This window comes from Cibotium barometz, chromosome 32 (assembly GCF_041138505.1).
Source record: "Cibotium barometz isolate CiBa-2024 chromosome 32, ASM4113850v1, whole genome shotgun sequence".
In the NCBI taxonomy this organism is placed as follows: domain Eukaryota; kingdom Viridiplantae; phylum Streptophyta; class Polypodiopsida; order Cyatheales; family Cibotiaceae; genus Cibotium; species Cibotium barometz.
In genome coordinates, this window is record NC_141077.1 from 36,269,725 (window position 1) to 36,294,213 (window position 24,489).

The 24,489-nt window shown below is 39.4% G+C and overlaps 1 protein-coding gene across 3 annotated transcripts; it reads left to right on the top strand.

The window, feature by feature from the left end:
- The first annotated feature begins 5,165 nt into the window (after nt 1–5,165).
- Nucleotides 5,166–8,827, top strand: LOC147620142 (PLATZ transcription factor family protein). 3 transcript variants are annotated; one of them, XM_086772336.1, is made up of 5 exons: nt 5,166–5,506; nt 5,984–6,175; nt 6,487–6,561; nt 6,776–6,916; nt 8,016–8,827. In XM_086772336.1, the coding sequence occupies exons 1-5, from the start codon at nt 5,504–5,506 to the stop codon at nt 8,448–8,450; spliced, it is 846 nt and encodes a 281-aa protein (XP_086628462.1). In that variant the 5' UTR covers nt 5,166–5,503; the 3' UTR covers nt 8,451–8,827. The 3 variants fall into 3 exon arrangements, with proteins under 3 accessions (XP_086628462.1, XP_086628461.1, XP_086628460.1); XM_086772335.1 differs by lacking the exon at nt 5,166–5,506 and having other exon boundaries at nt 5,557–6,175; nt 8,016–8,434; nt 8,570–8,827; XM_086772334.1 differs by lacking the exon at nt 5,166–5,506 and having other exon boundaries at nt 5,560–6,175.
- The last annotated feature ends 15,662 nt before the right edge of the window (nt 8,828–24,489 follow it).

A 24,489-nucleotide genomic window follows, 5' to 3' on the forward strand; every position in this document is an offset into this window, starting at 1 on the left:
CCTCATGGTGTCCGAACTTCACACATTGTACATATGCATCTTTTCCTTGATCACCAAGCAACAATTTCACATAAATCATCTTGAATTCTTTCATTACCTCGGCATTGTTAGACTGTTAGTAAAGCTAACACTTTAGTTTTATAATAGTTACAATCTTCTCAATGTTTCTCCAAAAAACTAGACTTTTCACCAAGACAGTGCATTTGCAAGCAGCCTTAGAAAACTTGCCATTTTTTTCATCCATTGCTCAAAATGTTAACCAGCCTACTGTCTCAATTAAACTGGCTTTGATTTTTACCAAATGCTCTAACACAGAAAATGAGTGGCAAATCAAGTAGCACAAAATGTCACACAAGACACAAATTTAAATGACAACGAAATAAAGTATACATAAACAGATGCTGTTTAATAAATTTAACCCCAAAGTTTGCATCCACAACAAGGTCTATTATATGAAATTAAGCTTACCAATATCTTTCAACAGCAAATCCAATGTTTTACTTTCTTGGAGAACAATCTTAAAGAGATCTCTTAGGTGGTTGTGGCTAACCTCCTCCTATGCTAGGTGGGAGAATAGGTGGGTGTGGGAGTCATCACCTATACATAGCACTTGTGGCTCACTAGTCCTTTACATATTGCTTGGTGGGGCTACCATCTTTGAGCTTGCATTAAAAAGTAGTCAGTTTTCTTTAAATTTACATCGTTATTCATCTCAAGATGTTAGACTAGGTAGGCAAAGGCTTGCTTAAAGACATTTTCACATTGATCAAAAGTTACCAAAAATGAACTTTCTGAAAAAAAACAAAAGATTAGTTTTAAAAATATATTATCTCTAGGCTTTTGGCTATATTATTACCCTAAAATTATCCCCAAATTCTATGTGGTTATTGCCTAGAGTCAATACCATATGGTAATTTAGCTAGATGAGGTTTCCAAAACTTATTTCTAGGTAGATAAAAGGATCCACTTTTCTATAATCACAGGGGATTATAATAGATATATTATACTGATGTATGATTACAAGTGATCCTCAATCAAGTTTTATAAGTCCATTATTGGCATTGCATGTTCCATTAAGTGCAACTTCTTCTATCAAGCATTGCCACTTTGTTCTATTAATATTTGCATGTCCTATCTTCATTTCATTAAGTGCCACCACAACTCCTACCATGAGAGAATTGTTCACCACTGTACGAGAGAGAGAGAGAGAGAGAGAGAGAGAGAGAGAGAGAGAGAGTCATAGCTCTAAGGTGGAGGATAAATTGGTGGTTAAAGGAAATGAGCTTTGTTTATCCTCCCTATCTTTGTCTCTCTTTTAAAGTAGAAAAGCTTCATTTATTCTCTCTCTCTCTCTCTCTCTCTCTCTCTCTCTCTCTCTCTCTCTCTCTCTCTCTCGCCACTAGGTGTTTAGTTCTACTTTGAAAAATGTACCTCTACTCATGTAATGCGCTTGTAAAAGTCATTGTGACAATATTCTCATTATAAGTGTGAGCTCTTGAATGAAGAATGACAAGCTTTTTTTTTTTGTTCTCAAGTCCTTTATGAAAGTTGGGACTTGTTGGTGACCACTTTTATTTGTTTGATGTGAGGTTTGTACTAAAAACTATTTTCTTACAAGTTTTGAATTCGTGATCCTCATTAAAAAACCAACACCTTTACTATCTATGTGCTTGTAGGCACACACACACACACACACACACTCTCTCTCTCTCTCTCTCTCTCTCTCATATTTTTTTATGCATGACTTCAACTTTGTACTAGAAACTACTTTCTTTACAAGTTTTACATTCACACGTCGATACCTCTTAAAGATCCTACACCTTTGCTATTATCTATATGCTTGTGGGAATGCTCTCTCTCTCTCTCACACACATATTTTTTGTGCATGCGTGGCACATACATATATATTGCTACTATGACCATAAACCTCAAACTCTTGTCAATATTCATTCTCAAAATATGCTAGGATTAAAGCGTTATATTTTAACATATGCAATGTAAATAAACTTTACGACTAGTTTAGTAACACGACCGGAATAAGAATGTACTTTTTTGGAGGGTTGGAAAAATAATCCCACTTGATGAGCTTTCATCCAATGTAGATTTTAATGTGTAGGTGAGAACTCTACATGTGTGGTGGGCTAAGTAAAAATATTGATGCTAGAGAAAAACATTTTCAGTTGACCCTTAGCCACACCAGCTAATGGGTGGCATATTCCCTCTCACATGCCCTTGATAATGCATCATGACCTACTTTTCCAAATAGAAAGAATGGCTTCCAGCCTCATATGGACTTGTATTACAACCTTTAAATTATAATAATTCCTCCCCCAAATAGCAAGGTTTTACATGACTTCTTTGAAAATCAAAGTTTTCATGAAGTCTTGCTAATATCACTACAAAAGGAATGATTATAATTTGATTTCTAAACTTAACAAAAATAAAGTAAAATCCACAAAATTGTTTCATGCAAGGACATAAAATCTCCTCGAACACACTTTTTTATTACCAAACTAGTTTTAATTATACTCTTGTCAATTTTTGGTAACATAAAACCATGTAAGATTTGAGAGTACATTTGCTTATAAAAGTTGTAAAGAAAATCATTGGGGAGTACATTTGCTTATAATCATTTTTGGTAACATAAAACCATGTAAGATTTGAGAGTACATTTGCTTATAAAAGTTGTAAAGAAAATCATAATACAAGCATTATATGAGGTGAAACAAAATTGGGGAAGCTTAAAACAATACATTGAAGGAATTGTGTATTTTGGAAAAAAAAACCACATAAACTGGATAATACCCAAAGGTGGCTAGTTGTAATTAATGAGAAACATTATGTGGCATCTTGACCATGACAACATGTAAGGATCAACTTTCAAGCTCTATCGAGAGAAAGAGCCATTTGAATGGCTATGGATAACAACAACTTCTAGTCATTTCAATATTATAATATAATCTACACAACCTTAAAAAAAAACCCCAAGGAGCTTCACTCCTAAAGAGGTTCCATATCACTCACTAAGGGCCCCACCACCCATGTGAGGAGGGTAGTAAAAAATAAGTTTTTGTACACATGCTTTTTGATCATTTATATACAATTTCTCGTATATACATTCTTTTAAGATAAACATTTAACACCCCTAATGTAAATCAATAACATTGATAGCTAATAAATGATACACCTCATGTAAATGTAAAGGCTTCAAAAGACCTAATTAAAAAATGGTCCCAAGTTGTTATCATACCATTTTTTGAGTGATGTTGATGGGAGGAACTACCAACATTACACTACATGCTATGATTATCACTTAATCATAAAAGATCATCCTTTACAAAAGATTTAAGGTTAAAATTTCACCCTAACTTCTTGATTCTACCTATGAAAAATTTCATTAAATGTTGCACTCTATGCATAAGTTTGGATAATCTAGACAAAGAGGCTCTCTTTAATGTACATAAATTTTTAGTACAAAGAACAATGAAGTGCTCCATCATGGGGGTCCAATTTGTTTGTTGAATTCCTCATGCCTTATGTTGGGGAGTTGGGGTTCCTCCGATGGATGTGGATTGATTGGACATGTAAAGCTTTAGTGATGGCGTAAGAGTTGGAGAAAGGTGGGCAAATCAGAAAAAAGAGAGGGTAGCATTGGTGGGCAAGTCATAAAAAAGAGAGGGTAGCATTGGTGAGGGGGGACATGGGTTGGGAGTACGGGCAAGATGAAGATTAAGTGGGAAGTGATCATGTGGAGGTGGGGTTGATGGGTGTGTGTAAGGTAAAAGATGGGAACAACAATGAATCAAAGATAGGGCATAATGGAGGGGGGTGCCTGGAGTACAATAGAGAGAGAGAGAGAGAGAGAGAGAGAGAGAGAGAGAGAGAGAGAGAGAGAGAGAGAGAGAGAGAGAGAGAGACACGTTAAAAGGAACCTTATGAAGACGCTTTCACAATAAGATCCAAGAAGTGCTTAAAAAAGTACCTATTTTCAAAGAGAAAGAATAAAGCTAGTCATTTAGGGGTTTTGCTTATCGAAGCATACACAAATTACTACTACACATTCATCCACTACTATGTTCGAAAAAAACACATATAAGTAAAGACGAGTTTAGTCCACATAGCATGGTGGTAAATGATCTTCCTTATATCTATTTAACTAAAGATGAGTTTAGTCCACCTAGCATGGTGGTAAATGATCTTCCACTAGAAGAACTTGGTTTTGATACCCTCCAACTTATAAACCCACTCAATGCACCTCACCTGAATAATATTACAATAAAAAATATTAAATAAAGTGGATGTCAAATTTCAATTAACTTTTCTAGAAGTTTAGTCGAGAAAAAATACATCAGATAAAAGTTCCTCCAGCATTGAACTCAACCATTTGTGTGAAGTTGCGAATTCCTTGCTTCTAAATCTCGAGGACAAAATAGCTGAATGCATTAATTGAATCAACCTCATGAGAGTGACTTTCTCTACTTGCCCAAAATTGAGCATAAACTTCCCGGAGGCTTCTATATTATTGTGTTTGAGATGTCCTTATCATTGTTTTTGATTAAGCATGTGATAAGCTCTTTCGCTTTTATAGTGATGTGATAAGGTGTTTGTAGTGGCATACAAGTAATGAAAACAAACTCATTCCTATGTTTGACATTCAAATTCTAAGCAATCTAAGGTTAGGTCAACATGATTTCTTGGGGATCTAAAAAGCATGGAAATCTTGTCAAAGTGACATGGTGTACTTGGAGAGAGAGAGAGAGAGAGAGAGAGAGAGAGAGAGAGATCCAAGGGAGTTATTATTTTAAAACCTTGTTGTAATTATATATTTGTGTAGAAACACCCCAAAGAAGGTAATATTTCTATTGTTTTTCACCTTTTTTCTAAGTATATTATTTTGTAGATAGATATATATATATATATATATATATATATATATAGAGAGAGAGAGAGAGAGAGAGAGAGAGAGAGAGAGAGAGAACCTCTTTTGAAAAAGAGCTGTTCTTTTTATCCTTTCTTTTAAGTAGATTGTAATTATTATTATTGAAGGAAATTAAGAATGCCACCGAAAAAATGGTGGAAAATGCAAAAGAATCTAAAAAGCATTTAATCAAAAACTTATAGGGTTGCAGGGGTGGGATTTGGCTGGTGGAACAACTCAAAATTTTTTTTTAGTAAGCTGTGTTTAAGGGTAGGGGGAAGGTGAAGGGCCGTTGGATGTTAGAGATGGACGGCCAGGATGCATTCCCTCTCTTCACAGTCCGCCTCTTCTTCTTCCTCTTCTCCTCACTTGAGGCTTCACTTTGCAGCTGCTCTCGAGTTCGACCAGAGCCTCTCCCTCCTTTCTCACAGGCCCTGCATCCCCCCCCCTCCCCTTACCCTTCCCTCTTCTCTGCTTGAGCTCGCCATCGCCATAGCTCAACTGCCTGCTCACCTCTAATTCCCCCCCCTCCTGAATGCCAACCTTCCCCATTCAAACTCTCAGCAGCCACCGCCTCCCTCTTCAATGGTTCTCCTCCTTCCCTTTCGTGATACCTCTTAATCTTGATTCCTTAATCAGCTTTTTTTTTCTCTCTGCAATTTCTTCAAATTGCTGATTTTGTGTCCCCTCTTTTGTAGCTTTTGCCTTTTAAATTTGAATTGGTTCTTTAATAATAATGGTAATATTAATTATGTAGTCTTTATGCCCCCTTTTTGATGAATTGGGTCTTTGGTATTTCATTAATATACATGAAAAAGAAGCCTTTAAAATTATTTGGGTCTTTGTTATTTCATGAGTACATTACTTTAAATTGCAGTATTCCTCTTAAATATCACAAATATTTTGTTAAGCACATATATGTCAATTGCGCTGCCTTGTAAATAACAAGAGATATGTGATCTGTTTTAATTAGTCTGAAAATTAGAAGCAAGTTGAGTAAATCCAGATTATGGAGCGTTGGTTAATTGTTAATGGAGTGCTAATTAATATTAAATGTATTTTCAGGTTGGATACACTCTCCCTGCAGTGCCCCAGAAGCCAGCATGGCTGCAGGCATTGCTAGCTGAGAAGTTCTTCACACCATGTGCTTCACATTCTACAGTGAAGAAGAATGAGAGGAACATCTACTGCGTGGACTGCTCTGTGGGCATCTGCCAACACTGCCTCCCCAACCATAGCCCACACAGGCTCCTTCAGGTATATAGTTCAATCAAGGATTAGTTCTTTCTTTCAATCTCTCTTGTTAGTAACTTCATCAAAATTTGGGCTCTTGCATGAGTTAATTATCTGTTAACTAGCTTCTTTTCTGAGTAATAATCATGCCTTTTACACTAATTCGGTTCTCTGAAGATGGAATTTGATGCAGACATTAGTCCTTTGTGATCCAATTAGTGGTTGTTCCCTTTTTGAAGGAGTGATTAGAGAGTGCATAGCAAGAAAGCAAAAGTGTTTATCCACTCTAGCTCAGTGCATAGCTCTTAATGTGAGATCTCCCCTCTCTTTTGCAGATCCGTCGATATGTGTACCATGATGTTGTCCGAATGCAGGACATCCAGAAATTGGTCGATTGTTCGCATGTGCAGGTAAAGTCAGGCATTTCCTTGACTCCTTATGTAAGGTGTAGCTTAGAGTATGCATATGATGCATAACATATCTTAAGGTCATGTACATATAATAAAGAAAGATAATATCGATGGAAGATTTATATAAAAGTATCACTTGATGGTATGTACGACCTTGGATCTGCTGAAGATAGTGGACCCAATTAAAATTCGGCATGTTATCACCACATTGCAGCCATACATCATCAACAGTGCAAAGGTGGTATTCTTGAACCAGCGGCCTCAGCCTCGGCCATCCAAGGGGATTGGCAACATCTGCGAAAGTTGTGAGAGGAGCTTGCAGGATGCCTACAAGTATTGCTCAGTAGCTTGCAAGGTACATGCTTCCATCTTTGTCGTGAATTCACCACTCTTATACCTGCCCTGATTCTCCAGTCTGCCAAGGGATTGCTCATCATTCACCGCAAAAATTAAGCTTGGTCATGCCCATCTTAGTGTTACTCTTGAATCAAACATGCCAAGTACAATACATTCGCAACATTCACAGCAAAAATTAAGCTTGGTCATGCCTATCTTAGTGTTACTCTTGAACCAAACATGCCAAATACAATGCCACTTGTGTCAAATTCATCCAGAACATGGCCGTATCAATTGCCAATTTTTGCACAAAATTGTCAGGTTTCGTATGACCTCTCACATGGGCTGTCTTATGTAATGCATCATTTCAATACTGTATCCCATAGTGAAGCTTGTACTTTGCCATGAAATGCTCGATGCATATTGTAGGGCCCCACCAAAACGATGCCCTATGTGACATTCAAGTCACATAGTTGCCCTCAGAGATAGGGTTGCTCTATGTGAGAGTTAATGTACTTTGCCATGAAATGCTTGATGCATAGTGTAGGGCACCACCAAAACGATGCCCTATGTGACATTCATGTCACATAGTTGCCTTCAGATATAGGATTGCTCTATGTGAGAGTTAATGTTGCACGGGGCCACAGTGTGCCATGCAAGTGTTTGCACTATGACATGCACTTGTGCCACACAAGGATGTGAGAGGTTGCCTGGTGTGATGCTCGTTTTATGAAGAGAAATCTGTGGGTTGTGTTCTCAGATGTCATGAAGGGCAGCAATGTGTTGGTTGCCTACATGATAGACCAAGACCTGTGTTGCGTAAACTTATATAAATGGAAGCTACTTGTGTATTGGTTCTCATCCACATTTGCCTTTCAAAGTCGAGTTTTAAATGTTTTTTTCTTCCCTTGGAATCCTCATTGATGATGTGTCCATGGAAGAAGAAAAGAAACCTAAAAAAATTATCTTATTAATGGCTTGAAGAGATGGGAATAGTACCATTGCTCAGCTGATGATGGCTATCTTTGTGTGATGTGCATGTGTAACGTGTAGATGCATACCCATGTTGATGAGTATCCATGTGATTTGTTTATGGATGTTCATGTTTGACAATGCAGATAGAGGCTGTGGTGAAGCAGGGAAAGGATTTGCAAGCATTGTTACGCCTGTGCAATTCGCTGCAGATGTCAGATCTGTTAGGGAGCAGCAGCAGCAGCCTGGCATCGCCAGCAGAGAGCATGACGGTCATGACGAAGGCTGCAGCCACCACCGCCACAACAGCTGAGGGAGAGGACGAGGAGCAGGAGGAGGAACAAGAGCAGCTGTCACCGAACTCGGTGCTTGGTGGCCCAGCATCATGCTCACCTACCTCATCAGGGTCTACAGCCAATGATGGCCTCACATGGGGGGGTACGACTGCGACGGCCACCACTGTCATCACTGAGAAACTGAGAACAACCCATTTGCCTAAACGCTCCATCTCACCCATATCAGTCATCTTGCCCTCCGTCAACAGAAGGAAGAGCATCCCACACAGGTCACCCATCTTCTGATCCGTAAGTAGTAAGCCTTATCATGGGTTTATCTTTGGTAATCCATCAGTGATGAGCTTTCTCTGAAATGGGTTTCCTTTCTTTTGCCCCTCCTTGGCTGGCCTTTTTGTCTTGGACAGAACAGTGTGAAACCGACCATCGCACTGTCTGGATACCAAATTTTGCAGCCCACAAGGAGTGCCCCCTTAAGTTGGAAAAGAAAAAAAACACTCTGCTTTTTCAGGCTTGAATGTTGTAGAGCATGTGAGTATACACATTCCTGTTAGTAGGTTTTATACAATATCAGAGGGCAGTATATATTCTAGCAGAAGCTTAGCGCGCAGCCTCTGTTTTGTATTTATTACTGCAGTACTTTTTTGAGAGACAACTAAATTCTCCTATAATTATTTGTTGGGTTCTTGGTAATCTGATTATTAATCATCAATTTTGTGGTGTGCTTGTATGCAAGAGCTAGTTTAGTTCCATAAGTAGGGAACGATTAAAAGGTGATTAAATTGTTAATGGGGTTCCTAATCTTGATCGGGCGATTTAATTGTTAAAGATTGGTAATTAATGATCAAATTAATGGGTTTTTTTTTTTCGCATTTTAAGATTAAGAAAGCTACTGAATATGATTAAATGAACGAGGAGGTGGTTAACCAAAATTGGGCAGTGTAATGATGAGACAAAATGTGGGTTGTTGCTGTGCACAGACTGGGAGCAGAAACGGCGAAGCGTTTTTGCAGAATGATGGAATTTTTAAAAAAGCGGCTAGAAATTTAAAAGAAAACCATTCTTTAATGTTTTTAAAAGATGAAATTCAAAAAGTGGGGACTGTTTTTATCGACGAGTTTAATATTGTTTTTAAGGAATATATTTTTTTCCTAGTGACATCTAATTTCAAACATTTACTAAGGGGGGAGAAATGCTGTGATCGGTTGGAAAATCTGCATTTTTTTAAATTAAATCATAAACGTGATAAAATAAGGGAAATGTAAGGAGTGAATCTATTTAATGAAGATCTAGGGACTAGGAATCTAGAAAACAACACATGTATTTTTTTTATTTTTATTTATTTATTTATTTTGGCGAGGGAAAGATAGCTTTCTTGCCAAGCTTTATAGCTTTGAGATGTTGGATGGTGTCAAGAAAAAGCTTCTCTACAAGTAGTTGGCATGCCATATTTCCATTTTATTTTTTTAATGAAACTTGAAATTATATTAAAGAAAAGTCTGGTCTACAAGTATGTCAAGGCTTATTACAAAATCAAACTTTTTGACTGAGGTCATCAGGGAAACAGAAGATGAGTTGGTGCATAAAAAGAGGGAAGTAATGGTTGTAGCGACCCGGGATGAAGAGCTATTTCTCTTCTGTAACAAATGTAAATTAAAGTTGGAGCCACCTTGCAATTCTTCCAAGGTTTCATAAATGCACCTAATAAAAGAATTAAAAGTTTCAAAAAAAGCCCAACATTGATTGACATTCTTGAGAGAGCGGGAGAGAGAGAGAGAGTCATATTCACTAACAACAAAGGTTTTTGAAGTTCATTTTTCTTCGGTCTTCCTACTCTACCCAAGTAAAAATATGACATGCTTGAACAATTATTGAACATATATATGTTTCACCAAAAATAAACCATCCATGTGATAGTTCACAATATGGGACCAAAATATTGTTTTTCATTAATTAATAAGTAGGTGTGATGTTTTGTTTTTAAATAATGGAATTACCTCGTCATTGAGGAGTGAGGGAGGGCACAAGTCAATTTTATTGCCCCAACGGTGGTTGACACAGGGATTCAACCTAGGACCTTGCACATTTCTCAGCGAACCAACCACAATGTTAGGTGGTGAATACACATAACGTTACAGAAGCCTAGATTCTAACTAAAGGGAGGTTAAGAAGGTACCTCACATATGACCCCCAAAGTTTCATGATTTTTTTTTTTGGAACCTAGCCTTAGGTTGCAAATTTAAGGCCTAGTGTAAATCCATCCCCTTTCTCAAGTCTAGAGTTGATTGCCGCGGCTTAAAGCTCCATATTAAAAAAGTGCTTTCATGGGATCTCTCTCTCTCTCTCTCTCTCTCTCTCTCACACACACACACACACACACACACACACACACACACACACACACACGTGTGCATACGTGCATGCACATATACCCACACCTCACCTACTTACAAGATCCTTTGAGCTTTGCTAATTCCCAAGGTTGATTTTTTAAGTGGGAATATTCTCCCCTCAAAACGACAAGATGCCCACAAATTTTGAACATTTTTACTCAAGATCATATTTTTTGACGGCCCATAGAAATTCTCGAGTGTATTTGATATTTGACAATCCACAGACGCTCTCAAGTGTACTTGTTGGTTGAAATGCCCAAAAACAAACATGACTCCCATAAAAAATCAAGTCTCCTAGCTCTTTCTCAATGTCCTCTCGGCATTTACATCTTTTTGTCTCTTCAAAACACGTGTATTCCAAGCCTCAGTTAGGGTTTGGGAATTGAAAGGTTTGCTTCAACCTAAAGCTTGATCCCCTTGTGAAAATTCTATTTGGAACTCTTGGATGAAGAATAAATACTCAAAAAATCCTAAAAGATTTATTAGAATGAATCCTCATACAAAATGCTTGCTCAAAATAACCATTAAAGATTTACAAGGACCAAACTTCATACAAAATGCTTCCTCAAAATAACCATCATTCTCAGAGCCTCGAGAAGGATTTATGCAAGGTTGAGTAAAAAACAGTGTTCCTAAACACTACTTCTAGATATGCACATGCACACATTGATGCATGCAGAGTGCAAGGTACTACAATACCACCTTTGTTTATTTTGGTAGTTCATCTCACTACACCATCACTAGTTAACATTCTATGGCAACGCATAAAGATATCTCATCATATTCACAAAGCCTAGGACATCATACAAAGTGCTTCCTCAAAATAACCATCATTCTCAACTCATGGAGAGCCTTGAGAAGCAAGGTTGAGTAAAAAACAATGTTCCTAAACACTACTTCTAGATATGCACATGCACACATTGATGCATGCTGAGTGAAAGGTACTAAAATACCACCTTTTTTTATTTTGGTAGTTCATCTCACTACACCATCACTAGTTAACATACCATGGCAATGCATAAAGATATCTCAACATATTTACATAGCCTAGGACATAAAACAGAAACCTTCTTTCCACTACACACCTTCCAACACATTGTTATCTTGCTTACACCAATTCTCATTTGTAATTTCTCTTATTAAATAGAATTATGACCCTATCTACTATAGACTTATCTCTTATTTAATAGAATTAGTACATTATCTAACTATAGAGTTTTTAAATTACCTTGTGATTGTGCATTTCTATTCTTGAACTTTGTGTTTTGTATGCCAGGTGCAGTACTAAGTGGGTGAAAATACCCTTGGTCCAACCACACATAGTGCAATGGATACTACCAACCTAACCTATAAGGACCCAGGAAATATTATGTATTACTGTAGGTAAATTAATTTGTGGATATTAATTGAAGATTTTTAACTCTTTGTTTTACCAATCACTGATAGTAACATACAACCGATGGAAATTTTGAATTCAATATAATAGCACTTGTCCCTTGTGTTTTAAAAAACCACCTACTTCAAACCATCTAGGGTTTTAAAGTATAATAGCACGTGTCCTTTGTGTTTTAAACAACCTCCTAGGGTCGAGAAAAAGGCACAGTGGTAATTAGCTATTTTCTTAATTCTATAATGAATTTTTTATTTTCATGCATTGGCCATAGACCTAGCCATGGTTTGTGAAAGGGTCAAGTGTGATGACATTGCTTGTTTTTAATTATGTATGGTTAAACATATATTTATTGTTATTTTTAGTAATCTTATCATAATTTTGTTATTATTATTTTTGATAATATTTATCAACATGTTGTAAAGGCTAGGACTTTCCGCCTTGTTTGATCATGTTTGTTAGTCCTCTTCAAGCAAGGAGAGGCCATGTTTAAGTAGCTTGGAGATTCCAATTTGGACACACCACATGGGGCCTTTGAAGGTTTAATGTCTTCTTGTGATGACTTTGTGATGAAAATAGGTGGCATACATCACACACATTATAGAGGTTAAACCTCACCACATGGGGCCTTTGAAGGTTAATAGGTGGCATACATCACACACATTATAGAGGTTGAAACTCACCACCTTGTGCCCAATTTTGGCTTGCTCATGTTTATTAGTTCTCCTTATGAGGGAGCACTTCATGAGGGGAGGCCAAGTTTGACACATCAAATGGGGTCTTTGAAGACTTGATGGCTTGTTATGACTTTATGAAGGTCGATCTCAATAAAAGACAGGGGGGTTGGGGCAAGGAGTGAGCTTCTTTGAGGGAGCTTATTTTCACAGCTAATCTCTTTGTATTCTCTCCACATACTACCCATCTCTACCATCTCTATAGTATAAACATGATTTCTTTGAATAAATTTTTATGAGTATAAAGTAAGTTTTTATAAGCTTGCCACTTGCTGCCCAAAAATTCAAAAAGTGCAACTCACTTAAGGTTTTTTCAAAAAAAAATTGGAAAGTGTTCTAATTCAAAACTTATTCAAATATGGTCATGTTTACAATCAAACTGATCGGAATAGACCCAATAAGTTCATCTAGCATGCCAAAACTAAAAAAAATGCCACTTGTCTTTTTTTTTTAAAAGTGTAAAATTTTGTAGCTATAGCATCCTAGATGAAATCATTGGGTATACTTTAATTGGTTTTAATATAAACATGACCATATTTGAGTAAGTTGTAAGTAAATTAGGAGTTATAGCTATGGCATGCTAGATGAAATCATTGGGTATATTATAATTGGTTTTAATATAAACATGAACATATTTGAGTAAGTTGTAAGTAAATTAGGAGTTGTGTGATAATTAGGATTCATTGGGTAGGGACGTTGCTGGACTGGTTTAGCAGTGCTAATCATTGGAATCGTGTGTTGCACCACCGAGGGTGGAACACCCTTCATATCATGATATGTCCAAGCAAATATGTCCTTGAAATCTTTAAGAAGCTTCTTAAGTGCAGCTTCCTCTGACTGGGTGAGGTCTTGAGCAATAAAAACTGGTTTAGACTCCACACCCGGATCTGCTAAGTCTATCTCCTTAACTATCGCAGGGCCATCGTAGACACCGCTACTCCCATTGGTAGGCGTTCGTTGGGCTTTTGTGTAGACCACTTTACGTTCCCCTGTGGTGAATGATTTGAAATGCTCGCGTGCGGGGTGTAAGTCTACTGGTTCTTGTTGTGCCAGGCTTTTTTCTTTCAATTCTGCCTCCTTTTGTTGCTGAGCTAACTCTTGGTTTTGCCGCCTTCTTGCAGTACGACTTAGTTTTGGCTTCTCTTCGATTTCTAATTGGGCGACGTCATGAGGTTGCAGAATACACCACATGACACTTTGGAGGTATTGTCCCCAATTATCCTCTAACTTCCGATGAGCGTCAATAGCTCCTACATAACTAAGCCATTCTGCGGTGGGCCTCTCCTTGTTTATTGTGGTTCGCACCTTAGCTCGATAGCGTTGGCGCTTATGTCTCGTTTTCTTCTTACCAAGTTTTTGATTTTTGTTTCTATCAGATTCGAACTCACTTGGTCGATCTTCACTTGTGTCCCCCTCACTCTCGGATGAACTGTAGGAGGTCACTGTCCTAGGCCTTGAGCACCTTGCTTCCACATTTGGGTGAATATTTGATTCATCCCCCCCATCAGGCTCAGAGTCAGTTTGTTCTTGAGATTCATAGTCAGAGTTACATTGGTCAGAGTCTTTGCTACTGTCAGTGTCAGTGGAGGTTGCCGCTTTCTCGCCATCAGGAGTCAAGTGCATAACACCTATCATGTTTATTGGCACTAACGGTGGCATATCTTGCCCCTCAGGTGTTACCCAACTTGTGCCTCTATTTTCCCATGTGTCTATGGTTGCCGCTAGGTGTACCCAATCCACGTTATCCGACTCAGTCATACCCGGTAGGACATCCATATAAGGAGAATATTTCCCATCATCAGTCTCTTTTTTGCATGTATAGCAATACCTTAATGGGGCGGAGTGAATAGTGGTATCCGATCGATTATCGATGATAACCTTGCTTCCTAAGGGATGTGCACGACCATTCTCAAGATCAACTCGAATGACAGAGTCCTGGAATTGTAGGTAGACATGGTTTTTCGACCAATCATGCACCATTTGTGCTTCCCTCATGAAAGGACGTCCTAAGATCATTTGATATGACATAGGATGCTTGGAGAAATCCATTACAATGAAGGTATGTCTTACCTTGTATCCCAGAACCTTGATCTTAAGGTCCCTTAACATTCCAATAGGTTTAGCAATAGTTCCGTTTGCCATCTTAGCCACTATGTTTATGACTTCGAGGTGAGGTCTCCCCATAGATTCCCAACAGTTTTTAGTCACAATGCTCACTCTAGCACCACCATCAAGGATTCCCTTTAGAGTTAATCCCTTGGTAGTAATGGGGAGGGTTGCATTAGATTCGTCCCCTTCAAAGTACTGTCCCAACTTGTTAACAGGTATTTCCACGACGACCGAGTTTTCATCTAGGATGGGTTGTAGATCCCAATGTTCCCCTTCATCTTGAAGTGTGTCGAGTCTATCCATATTTGCAAATTGTGGTAATCCCACCTTTAGTTCTCCATTGAGAAATGCCCGAAGAGCTAAGAATAGCTCAAGATCTCCGTATAATTTGGATATGATCGTGGTTCTGATCTCAGAGGGACATGAAATCCATTAGCTTGGACATTCAACGGTACTTTTTGAGATATCGCCCCTTGACTAGGGACTGGTGAAGATGGAATCACTTCCTCTTCAATGGGGTCAAGCATTCCCTCACTAAACATTCTTTCTAGCAAAAAGGGTGTTTGCCCACTTCCTGATGTCCTATCCTCACTTTCTTCCTGAATGATACTAGGTATAGCTAACGGTTTATGGTTCCTGTGAGGCTGAACTTGCGTAGGAAACACTGTGTCTGGAATTTTGATTTTTCTCGGGTTTGGCTCCAGTTCTCTTTGTGTTTCTTCCACCAAACCCCTTAAGTGTTGCACTTGTTCAATCTCCTCAACTGGGTTTGGGTAAGTTCCAATCTTTTTCTTGAGGGTTTTTGGCCCGCGTGGCTTGTCTTGGGGAGTCTCAGTCAGTTTGGGTGGTCGAGAGGGCATTAACTGACTTGGTTGTGGGGCCGAGGAAGTTTTCTTTTGTTTCCCCTTATTTATGTACTCGCTTGATTCTCCTTCGTTGAGCTCCCGAGTGGGTTCCTCCCTTAAGGTAGTGGCTTTGGTCCCCATGGTTTCTATTGAATCGGAATCATCTTCAGGATCATTCATATACACGGGGTCGTCTCCTGTCCCTATGTTAGTCTTTGAACTAGGCTTGGAGCTCGTGGCATTAAGCGATCTCTTCCACTGTGTTTTCTTTTTCTTTGCTCGAGCAATTGATGCAGTATCCCTCTCTTCAAGAATGTGATTTTGATTTTGAAGCATTGACCGTGTAATTACATTCGCGAGTATGACAGGTATGGCTCCTCGTGCCTTGGTGACCTCAACCAAATTCAATGGCGTAATCTTGGGTGCATTAGGATTATGTGGACATTGAGCAATCAAATGATCTATGCCACAACGATTACATGTAAGTATCGGCATTCCCGATGTGCTCCCTTGATTTGGTTGCATCTGAGTAGCGATCTTCTGTAGCCTATTAGGGCACTCCGCTACACGATGCGGTCCACCAGACTCGTAGCATTGAAGAGGTGATCTCCTCAGCAAGGTATTAAGGTTTTGCCCTCTTGTGGCGAGAGCAGTCGCTTGATATACAGGCTTGACTTGCCCGAAATGATCCTCCATGTAGTACTGGGGAGTCATTTCAAACGTATCAATCCCGTATGGAGCAGTGAGGTCTATCTCCTCTTCATAATCCCCACACGCGCTATGTGACTCACAACCCATCTGGTTTATTGGGGTAATCCTTGGATGTGGAGGTTGTGGTCCTAGCACTGGCGGTGGTAATGGCACAGACTGGACTACATTCGGATTCCTTGGAACTATGTGCTGTACGGTTGCTCGACAGGTTGTGCAGGCATTAGCGTGGGTACTTGAGGTGTGTTTGACCAGGCTAGTGGTGCCTTATTTGCCAACATTCGCTTAAGTACTAGGCAATCTTTAGATTGATGGCCATACTTACCACATGCATTGCAATTCCCATTGAATTTGACTCTGAATGTGGGACATTCACTCGTGCTATGTGGTCCTAAGCAAACCGAACACCATTGTTGCTCTCTTCTTGGGTACATATGGCTATTTTGAGGAGCTCGATTACCCCTAAAGTATTCTTGGAGAGCCTTAGTAAGGTCGGTTCACAGACATTTCGGATATCTTGGGCTCCTTGGCAATAGGTTTTACCGTCATTGGCTCGTGCCCAGATACAACTAACGAATTTTGTCTCCGAAGACACCTTTTTACCTGCAATCATCAAGTTGTCTTCTAACTGGATTGCATTGGCAGTGATGACTGCTTCCCACGTTGTAAGACCTCTAATGACTAGGCCATTGTATATGTCCTCGTGGTGCAATCCTTGGATGAATCTATCGAGCAGTTGGTTATTATTGAAGCGCTCATCGGGAGTGCAGCGAGAATTTAGATGCTTCAATCGACTTATAAAGTCTCTCACTGACTCCCCTTCCTCGCGTTCAGCTTTTTGGAGTTGAGATGCTACGCCCCAAAGCACACCCTCACGTATGTATTCTTTCAAGAACAATCTCTTGAGAGTGGGGTAGTGAGTGCGCTCTTCAACCCTTAAGGTTCGATACCAATCTCCGGCCTTCCCACTCAAGGTTAAGCCTAAGGCTTTACACTTATGCAGCTCATTGTGCTCTTCCAAGGAATCACACACGTGTTCAAAGACTTCAATGTGCTTCCTAACATCCTCGTTACTACTGAAGTTTTGAGGAGTGAGCTTAGCCACTTGTACTGCCTTGCTTCTAGGTTCTCTCTCAGGCATGCCCCGCATGTTTTCCGCAATAGATCGTCCGATCGTCTGAGCAAACGCGGCGAGATCACCTAGGTGAGCAGGTATAGCTGGTGGAAGCACTTCTGGGATAGCCTGGTTGATAGGAGTTGGCGTTGGTCTGGGTATGTTGGCAAATGACGTAGGATATGATATGTGACTAGGCCTAGCTCCTCTTGGATAAGGGTTGTGATAAGGCGATCGTGGAGCATACGCCATTGGCATACTAAGAGGCATAGGAGCTACATGAGCATGAGTAGCAATAGGTACATATGGTCGATAGGCACTGGCAGCAGGCACTGTTGTATGTACTGTTCCACTAGGTAGCGGCGTCATACTAACTACATCGGTAACAGGTGCACCACTTTCCGTTATGCTCATCATTGGGGTAGGCATTGTGGATTCCTTAATGGAAAGTTGAGCCAAGGTTGGTGGAAAGCTAAAGTTACTGCTCGTGGGCTCAACCTGCATTGAGACCCCAGGCGAAACAACATATGAAGGGTCTATGGGACTCACCGAGGGAGTCTCCAATTGTGATAGGGTTGGTTGTTTGGCCTTGCCTGTATCGAAAAATCTCATAGGGCCAGTGGAACCTAAGTTCACTCCCCTATTTTGCCTCTCAATTTGGATAATTCTATGAATAACCTCACATATCATTTGTTGTTGCTCCTCTAGACTAGTGGCGCTAGATGTAGATCGTAGGACTTCTAACCAACCTACATGGTATGTGTAACCCGTGTATAGGTCAGTTAGAGTCTCTATGTGTTTATCATATTCCCAATTTTCATTGAGAAATATCCCATCCACACTTGGTGTGCCAAACGGTTCTCTTGAAATGGACGCAATGTCACTTCTTATGGATTGGCTTCTAGGGACCTCTACTTTAGGAAGAGCATCGGAAGGTGGTAGCTCAGTAGGGCCCTCATTAAACGAAGTGGGTAGAATATCCACATGGACACTCTTTGGGAGGGTAGGGTCTACATGAGATGTGAATGGCGAATCCACTACCCCTCCTTCTTCATTTACTTCGCTTGTCGCATGTTCAGAGCGTGTAGCTCTACTAAAGGTCTCTACTATTAGACGACTAAACATGCTAGATCCGGGTTGTGGGGCCCAAACTGGCATGTTTTGGCTTGTCTCCTCAGGGTTCTTGGTAGGGTGCCCTTCCATGGCTTCTGAGTCAGAGGACGAGTCACTATCCACTATTCGGTGGATCTTGGGTTGCACTCCCTTGGGTTCCAGCCGTAGGATATATATATATACATATACATATGTATATATATATACATATGTATATATATATATATATGTATATATATATATATATATATATATATATATATATATATATACATATACATATGTGTGTGTGTGTGTGTGTGGGTGTGGGTGGGTCGGTGGGTGGGTGTGTGTGTGTGTGTGTGTGTGCGTGTGTGTGTGTGTATATATATATATATGTATGTATGTATGTATGTATGTATATACGTAGTGTGTGTGTGTGTGTGTGTTTGTGTGTGTGTGTGTGTACACTACCCTTTGTTTACTTCCCTTTGATGGCAGCTTCGATTGAAAATTGTAATATATACTGCTACGAGAGAGAGAGAGAGAGAGAGAGAGAGAGAGAGAGAGAGAGAGAGAGAGAGATTACCAAAGTCCCTATGATGGTAACTTAGGCCGCAAACTAGAATATACACTAATAATTGTGTGTGTGTGTGTAAACTACCCTTTGTTTACTTCCCTTTGATGGCAGCTTAGATTGAAAATTGTAATATATATTGCTCTACGAGAGAGAGAGAGAGAGAGAGAGAGAGAGAGAGAGAGAGAGAGAGAGAGAGAGATTACCAAAGTCCCTATGATGGTAACTTAGGCCGCAAACTAGAATATATACTTATAATTGTATGTAACCATGATGGCAACTTAGTTCCAAACTGGAATATATACTGGTGAGATAAACTAATAATTGTATGTAACAATAGAGAGATTACTATAGTCCCTATGATAGTAACTTAGGTCACAAACTGGAATATATATTACGTGAGATAAACTAATAATTGTATGCAACAATGGAGGGAATATTGACTTCCTTACATAGACCCTAGTGAGAATTGGTACATTTAAAAAGTTGATGAAAAGCCATAAGATTTATGATACTTTATCTAAGATGAATGCTTACTCCCTTAAATGCCCTGGTTGTACGATTGGTAAATTACAAAAGTTAAAGGAAATCCATGATAAAAGCATGTAATATTCATAATAATTTTTTTAAGATGTATGCTTTCTCCCTTAAATAGACCCTGGTGTGACAATTGGCCCATTAAAAAAGTTGAAGGAAAGCCATTATAAGTATGTAAGGTTTATAATAATTTTTGAAAGGTGACTGCTTATGGTGTTGATGGGATTTCTAACTCTGCAAAAAACTCTACAATCCCAAGGATAATGTGTCCTAAGAAGCACTTCTCAAAGTCAATAAAACATTCCAAATGTATGAGCATCAACACATCAATGAAGGGGGATGGGCACACAATGAGCTTCTCCAAATAAGCTTTTGAGAGAGCTTATTTCAAGTACGCAAAGATTGTACAAGAGAAAATTGAAAAGTTTGTAAAATGTGGATTCATATACCCTATTGAGCACTCAGAATGGGTTTCTCCGATAGTCATCGTACCAAAAAAGAATGGGAAACTCAGAGTGTGCGTTGATCTCAAAAAGGTTAATGTAGCCACCAGAAGGGATCATTACCCCTTGCCATATTCTAAACGTGCTTGAAAGAGTGGCAGGCAAGGAGGCATATAGCTTTTTAGATGGGTACTCGGGTTACAATCAGATCACAATTGCAGTCGAGGACCAAGCTAAAACAGCATTTATCACGGAGTTTGGAGTGTGCCTTTCGTGTCATGGCTTTTGGCTTGACCAATGCACTTGCAACATTCCAACGATTGATAAACATAGCCTTTAAGCTAAGGGACTTCTGTGAAGCTTTCTTAGATGATCTTTGTGTTCATTCCTCTTGGGACACACTTGATGTGTTTACGAAAAATATTTGAAAGGTGTAGATTATATCGCATCTCATTGAATCCTTTCAAATGCTAATTCTGGGTTAAACACGGAGTTATCTTAGGACATATAGTGTCCAAAAATGGGATTTCCACTGACGAGAGTAAAATCAAGGTCATTCTGGAATTACCCCCACCCACCAACTATAAGGGAGTCCAACGCTTTATGGGCCACGTTTGTTATTATCGAAGATTTATTCTATTCTTCGCCGAGATAGCTCGACCATTGTATAAGCTTCTCATCGAGTTTATTTGGACTGAAGAATGTGACCGTGCCTATGAGCTATTAAAGAAGGCCTTGGCGACGAGTGCTCCAATCTTGAGAATGCCTAACTAGGATTTACTCTTCCATGTGCATATTGATGCATCAAACTTTGCTATTGGGTGTGTGTTAACTCAACCTGGAGAACACATTGGCTGTGTACAATGCCCTTGTGGAGAAGGATAGAAGGAAAAAATGGTTTGATCGCCACCTAAAGGACAAGGACATCAAGGTTGGGGATAAAGTCCTGATGTATGGAGTGCGAAACAAAAAAAAGAAGCTCAAATATGCTGGTAAGGGACCGTATAGAGTATGTGAAATTACCCCGCAAGGTACCATCAGAGTGGAGACTCTCGACGCAGTTGAAACCATTGGATTCCTTAATGGGAGTAAATTCAAAAGATACTATGACCCCCTAAGCCAAGAGGAGTTATATGCAATCCATCAAAAGAAGGCAGCTAAAGAACAAGCTGAACTTAAGAAAATACAAGTGAGAGTTGAAGCCAAAGAACGTCAACAGCGTGCTAGGCGCCAACAAGAAGCCAACTTGGGAATTACGCAAGTATTTTTCGAGGAGGCAGAGGAGGATTCACTGGAATCTGCCCACCTCTAAGATACCCAATTGAGTTACAGAGTCCTTACGGGGAGGTGCTGTATAATGCATTATTGGATACAGGAGCTCAACACAATTTGCTATCATATGGTGTGTGGTGTCAACTTGGAAAACCACCTTTATCCAAGAGTGCTATCCAAGTTCAAGGTATCAACAAGAAGAAAACCCCTGTCTCAGGAATTCTGCACACTCCGATTGCCTATGACAAGGGGACCGTAATTTAAAGCTTTTTGGTTATGCCTGCTGGTACCATGGAAGGCACTATAAACTTAGGGCGCAAATGGATGTTGGCCACCAAGTTCAATATCGAGATTGGGCAACCAGACGAGTCACAACGCAAGAACCAACACTCAGTAGTATGACCGCTCAAAATCCCGCTCCTAAGCCATCGACTCTGGACAAAATGCTGGATAACGAAAAATCACAAAGTCCAGTGGCAAAACCATCTTTGATTGTTTGCCACCCCTCTAACGCTTCAACGCCAAGAGTGGAAACATGCAGGGTGGTCTCTAAAGCTCCGCTTACTATGCCAAAGAGTACATACAAATGGGTCCCAAAAGCTTCATTAACAGCTACTTCCCTTGCTCAATCTCGTTCAGACAAGAAGCCTCGTAGGAAGAAAATAGCTACCCGATGTAGGTTTTTTTTTCTTTCTTTTATTAGCTTCTTCCCCCCATTCTACCATTTGTGAGAGAAGACCACTCCAAAAACATCCTCTTCTTGAATTAGAGTGAGGAAGAAGTGATTTTTCATTCATGCATTTCATAATTTTGTTCTTAGCATTTGTAAATTCAAAGTAGAATAAACTAACCCAAAAACATAAGTCGCTTGTGCGTGAATTAGAGTGAGGAAGTTATGATTTTTTGTTCATCCATCGCATAAATTTTGTTCATTTACATGGTGAAATTGGTAGCTTAGAGCATGTAAAATCAACAAAAAAATAATAAACCACATATTATCACTTTTATAGACACCATAAACTTGGATTAGAAATAATCCTTATAACCACCATAAAATCTTAAGAATCTCAAACACCTCAAAAAACTATGCCAAACCATCTCTCTCGGGTTGGGAGACGTAAGTCCATAGTCCCATGAAAAAAACACCATGAGTCAACACACATAAGCTTAGAGATGTGAGCCGTTCGTGAGTCGACACGTGAGTTTAGAGACATGAGTTATATAGATGTACTAGCCAGAGAGGAAAATGTTCAAGAATTAGAATGGCTAATTCGCCTATTGACCATGACTGACCCCTACTCCGTAGAGGACATATCCCCATTAGCCCAATGCTTTCCTTTTCCACAAGATGACTATCCTCGCATGGTTACATTCTTGATGAGTTTATGTGGATGGGAAAATGAAAAGGAAATATCTGACAATGAGATGAATGGACGGATGAAACTCACGGCAGTACTGAGGTTGACTTTATTTATTTGGATGATGCGGATAGAGGCTTAGCCTTCGGGCTAGAGCCAGGACTCTACAACATCCTCTTACCGTATCCTCAGTAGTAGTGTGGACTGGTAGGTAGGTTAGTGTTTTCAAGTTTTTTCTAGTTTGGATTCCTTAAACGAGTCTTTAATTTTTCACACTGATGTGCCTCCCGAGGTATAGTGCTTGTTAGTTGGTTGTACAGGTGGAAAAGTTTGAGGTGGGTTTGCTTTCAAGTCCTGAGATAGCCGCAACACTCATACATAAATATCTCATCAAATTGCAGGCATTTTTCTCATCGAATCAAGGAGATCTCCAAAATACAGGTGTAATTCTTCCATACCCACTCTCTTTCGTTTTTACTGTTCAATTAATTGCATGAACTATAATGCATGACCATGGAAATTGTCAATGTACTACTTAGTTTTTGAAGTTGCCTGACGTGCTAGTGTGAATCATTAATGAGTTTAACCTTATTGGATATATTCTTGAGAATGCATGCAGTCTTTAGTTAACCTTGGAATATGATTGTCTTAGGTCTAGGGTCAAACCATCTTAATGTTTGACACCTGGCCATGTGTGTGTTGACCTCTAGGACATAGCTTTTACCCCTTTGTCGAAAGGATGCAAGATAAATTATAGTTCAGGAGAGCGAAGATCAAAAGAAATAAATTTAAAAAAAAAGGAAAAAAAAAGCCTACAATAAATGGCAATACAAGTCTATGATGTGCTTTAATGTTGGCCTATCACCTTATTGATACTTGGTAGGCGAGGAGTATTCTACTCCAGATCGATGCCTTGGTTGGTAGGGGGTAGCCTTGCCTAAGGTGAACTAATAGATTCCTGGATAATGCCTTATGTTAAACATGGTACTAGGATTGATGTTAGTTTTGCCTTAGGAAGGTCGCCATTGTGTGTAAAAATTATCACGTGCATAAAAAAAATAAAGGCAAAAGGCTCCTGTAACTCTGATGTTTCTTGTGTCCCTAGGCTCGTGGTATTAACTTGTTCTTAGAGTAGACACAGTGTGGTCATCTGTTTATTTATTAAGCTTGGTTATTTTCCTTGACTTAGGTCAGTTATAAACCTTGATTAACCTTTGACACCTTGCTAACTCTTGATTTACTTTTAATAATTTTAAACTCCTGTTAATTTGCTACACTAGCTCATTCATATGACCCCTTAAACTAAGTCTCGTAGCAACATCCATTGTGGTCTAAGATGCTTGAATTTATACTCTTTATATCTTTTGAATTCCAGCATACTTTCACTCTACTTCCCTATTTTGCAGACGGTCTACCACAACAACCCTATCAAGCTTACCATACCATAGCTTCCGAGGACGGAATCTACATCAAGAAGGGGGGCATCTTAACCTATGACGGACATTGAGACGTACTATGTTTTACGTCATGTAATTAGTTTAACTATTCTGAGTCATGGGCCGGGCTTGTCGGCACCATATGCAAAGGATAAAGGGATTGGGTGATCGCCGATGAGAGGCGCACCTTGAATATCAATAGGATAAGGGTTAGGATCGGCCGGCCATGTATGGGCGCCCATGTGTGAACGGCCAAGTCACCTATAAGAGTCAAATGTAGCCCTAAAACCATTATTCTCATGTGTTGAATAGAAGAGTG